The sequence below is a fragment of the Mya arenaria genome, chromosome 17, assembly GCF_026914265.1.
Source record: "Mya arenaria isolate MELC-2E11 chromosome 17, ASM2691426v1".
In the NCBI taxonomy this organism is placed as follows: Eukaryota; Metazoa; Mollusca; class Bivalvia; order Myida; family Myidae; genus Mya; species Mya arenaria.
In genome coordinates this window covers 29,472,262-29,473,904 of record NC_069138.1, presented here as the reverse complement: position 1 = coordinate 29,473,904, position 1,643 = coordinate 29,472,262, and the positions used below count along the sequence as shown (strand labels likewise).

Sequence of the window (1,643 nt, the reverse complement as noted above, 5' to 3'; positions counted from 1 at the left end):
AAATGTCACTTAATTTTGTACAGTTCAAATGACATCAAAACAGGAGTTCATTCCCATCAAATCAATGTTACTTTAGCATGGATTGTCACATTGTATATAGATTCAAACGCAAATCAATTTTCTATTCCAGTACAATACCACCATTGCGTATTTTCTTGTATTACACTAATGCCAAGAAGGGTAATAGTACTTGAAATTGGCGTCATGTCGACCTACTTATATACCTATACGATCAAACCTTTAAGAAAAAGAGAAACATCATGCCAGTGACATTTGGTCATTTTCTTATTTTCTTTTGCTATTTGCATATTTAAGTAGCAAAATTCAGAATAAAGCATTCAAAAACATAATTCATAAGTGTGTGTGTGTGTGTTTATAAAACCGCTACGGCCTAACACCCGAAGTATTGTTTCGCGCATGCGCAATAACCTTGAAAAGTCTGCATTCTGTCCTTTTGTAAGTTTTGAATAATGATACATACAGTTTTCCATAACAATGTAAAATGGGTGCGACTGTATGGTATCTGCCAAATCAAACATCGAGATAACATGCACAAATTCAATTTAATTACAATCAACACTTTTACGACAACCACATCCAGACTAAGTGGAATCCGTTGGGACTGTCTGGTTTAGGTATTTCAAACAATTTAGCCATTCCGAACTTCATTTTACATAAACACTGTTATCATTGGCACCATCACATTAACACATGAAGTTCTGGGTTAAAACCTATCCCGTGGCTATACTCAGAACCACACAATTTGACATGATGTCGAAACTACAACACTGCCGAAATGCATTGGAGGACTTGATTATTTGTGTGATTTTGGTTTTAGAGGTCAACCAATTTGCAGGTAAGTTTTTAATTTTATTGTTAGTTTTAGATATTCTATCTGTTGCGCATTTTGCGTTTTATTTGGCACTGAATATTTCTTTTACGTTGGCACTGTAAATTATACAACGGTTGTTGCGTTTTTGCCTAACTTCGTACGTAATACTATAAGTTCTACCATGGCCGAGAGTGTAAGATAGGTTCATTCCGACCCGAGCGTAGGGTGTTTTGCGGAACGAGGTTTACCGATTGCGTATTTATATGTGATAATTCGTGGTTGTCATGGATATGCGCGCATTGATTCAGGTTATGTTAACATTCAAGTCACTCTTCAAATAGTTCTAAGGAGAGTGAAGCATTATTTCTTGAAAACTGTATTCTGGTGACATTTGAAGCGAGAAATAATAAATAAGCGTTCTAAATATTGCCATAAGACAAGTTTTAATGATGCTACAGACGACAGTCTCAACAAGGGAGGTAATTACAATGTGCTGACCATTAAAAAGGAGTTCCATACGTATAGATATTTTATCTTCGCCCGTGGGCAAGATAAAAATTTCTAGCATGGTTAAATTATTGGATCTACTTATCTGGGGTGGGAGAAAATAGCGTCTTCTGCTTTATGCAGCGTAAGTTGTAGCGCGTAAGTACATGTAGAACAATGGCAGCTGCGCCTTTGGCTTTAAAAAAGGGTTATGGATTTGGAGCTAAAGAGGCGTACCAACACGTGGGATTGTTTTTTTTTTTAAAAAAAATACAGTAATGAACATTTTTTAGCATTCTAAACGTCAACATTTAGTGACATTACA

General features: G+C 35.8%; 1 protein-coding gene across 1 annotated transcript in view; it reads left to right on the top strand.

Moving 5' to 3' along the window:
* The first annotated feature begins 771 nt into the window (after positions 1 to 771).
* LOC128223354 (contactin-5-like) overlaps positions 772 to 1,643 on the top strand; it is a 6,522-nt gene continuing 5,650 nt past the window's right edge. Inside the window, exon 1 of the mRNA XM_052932633.1 lies at positions 772 to 856. Coding sequence (XP_052788593.1) covers positions 772 to 856 — 85 coding nt within the window. The remainder of the gene's footprint in view (positions 857 to 1,643) is intronic.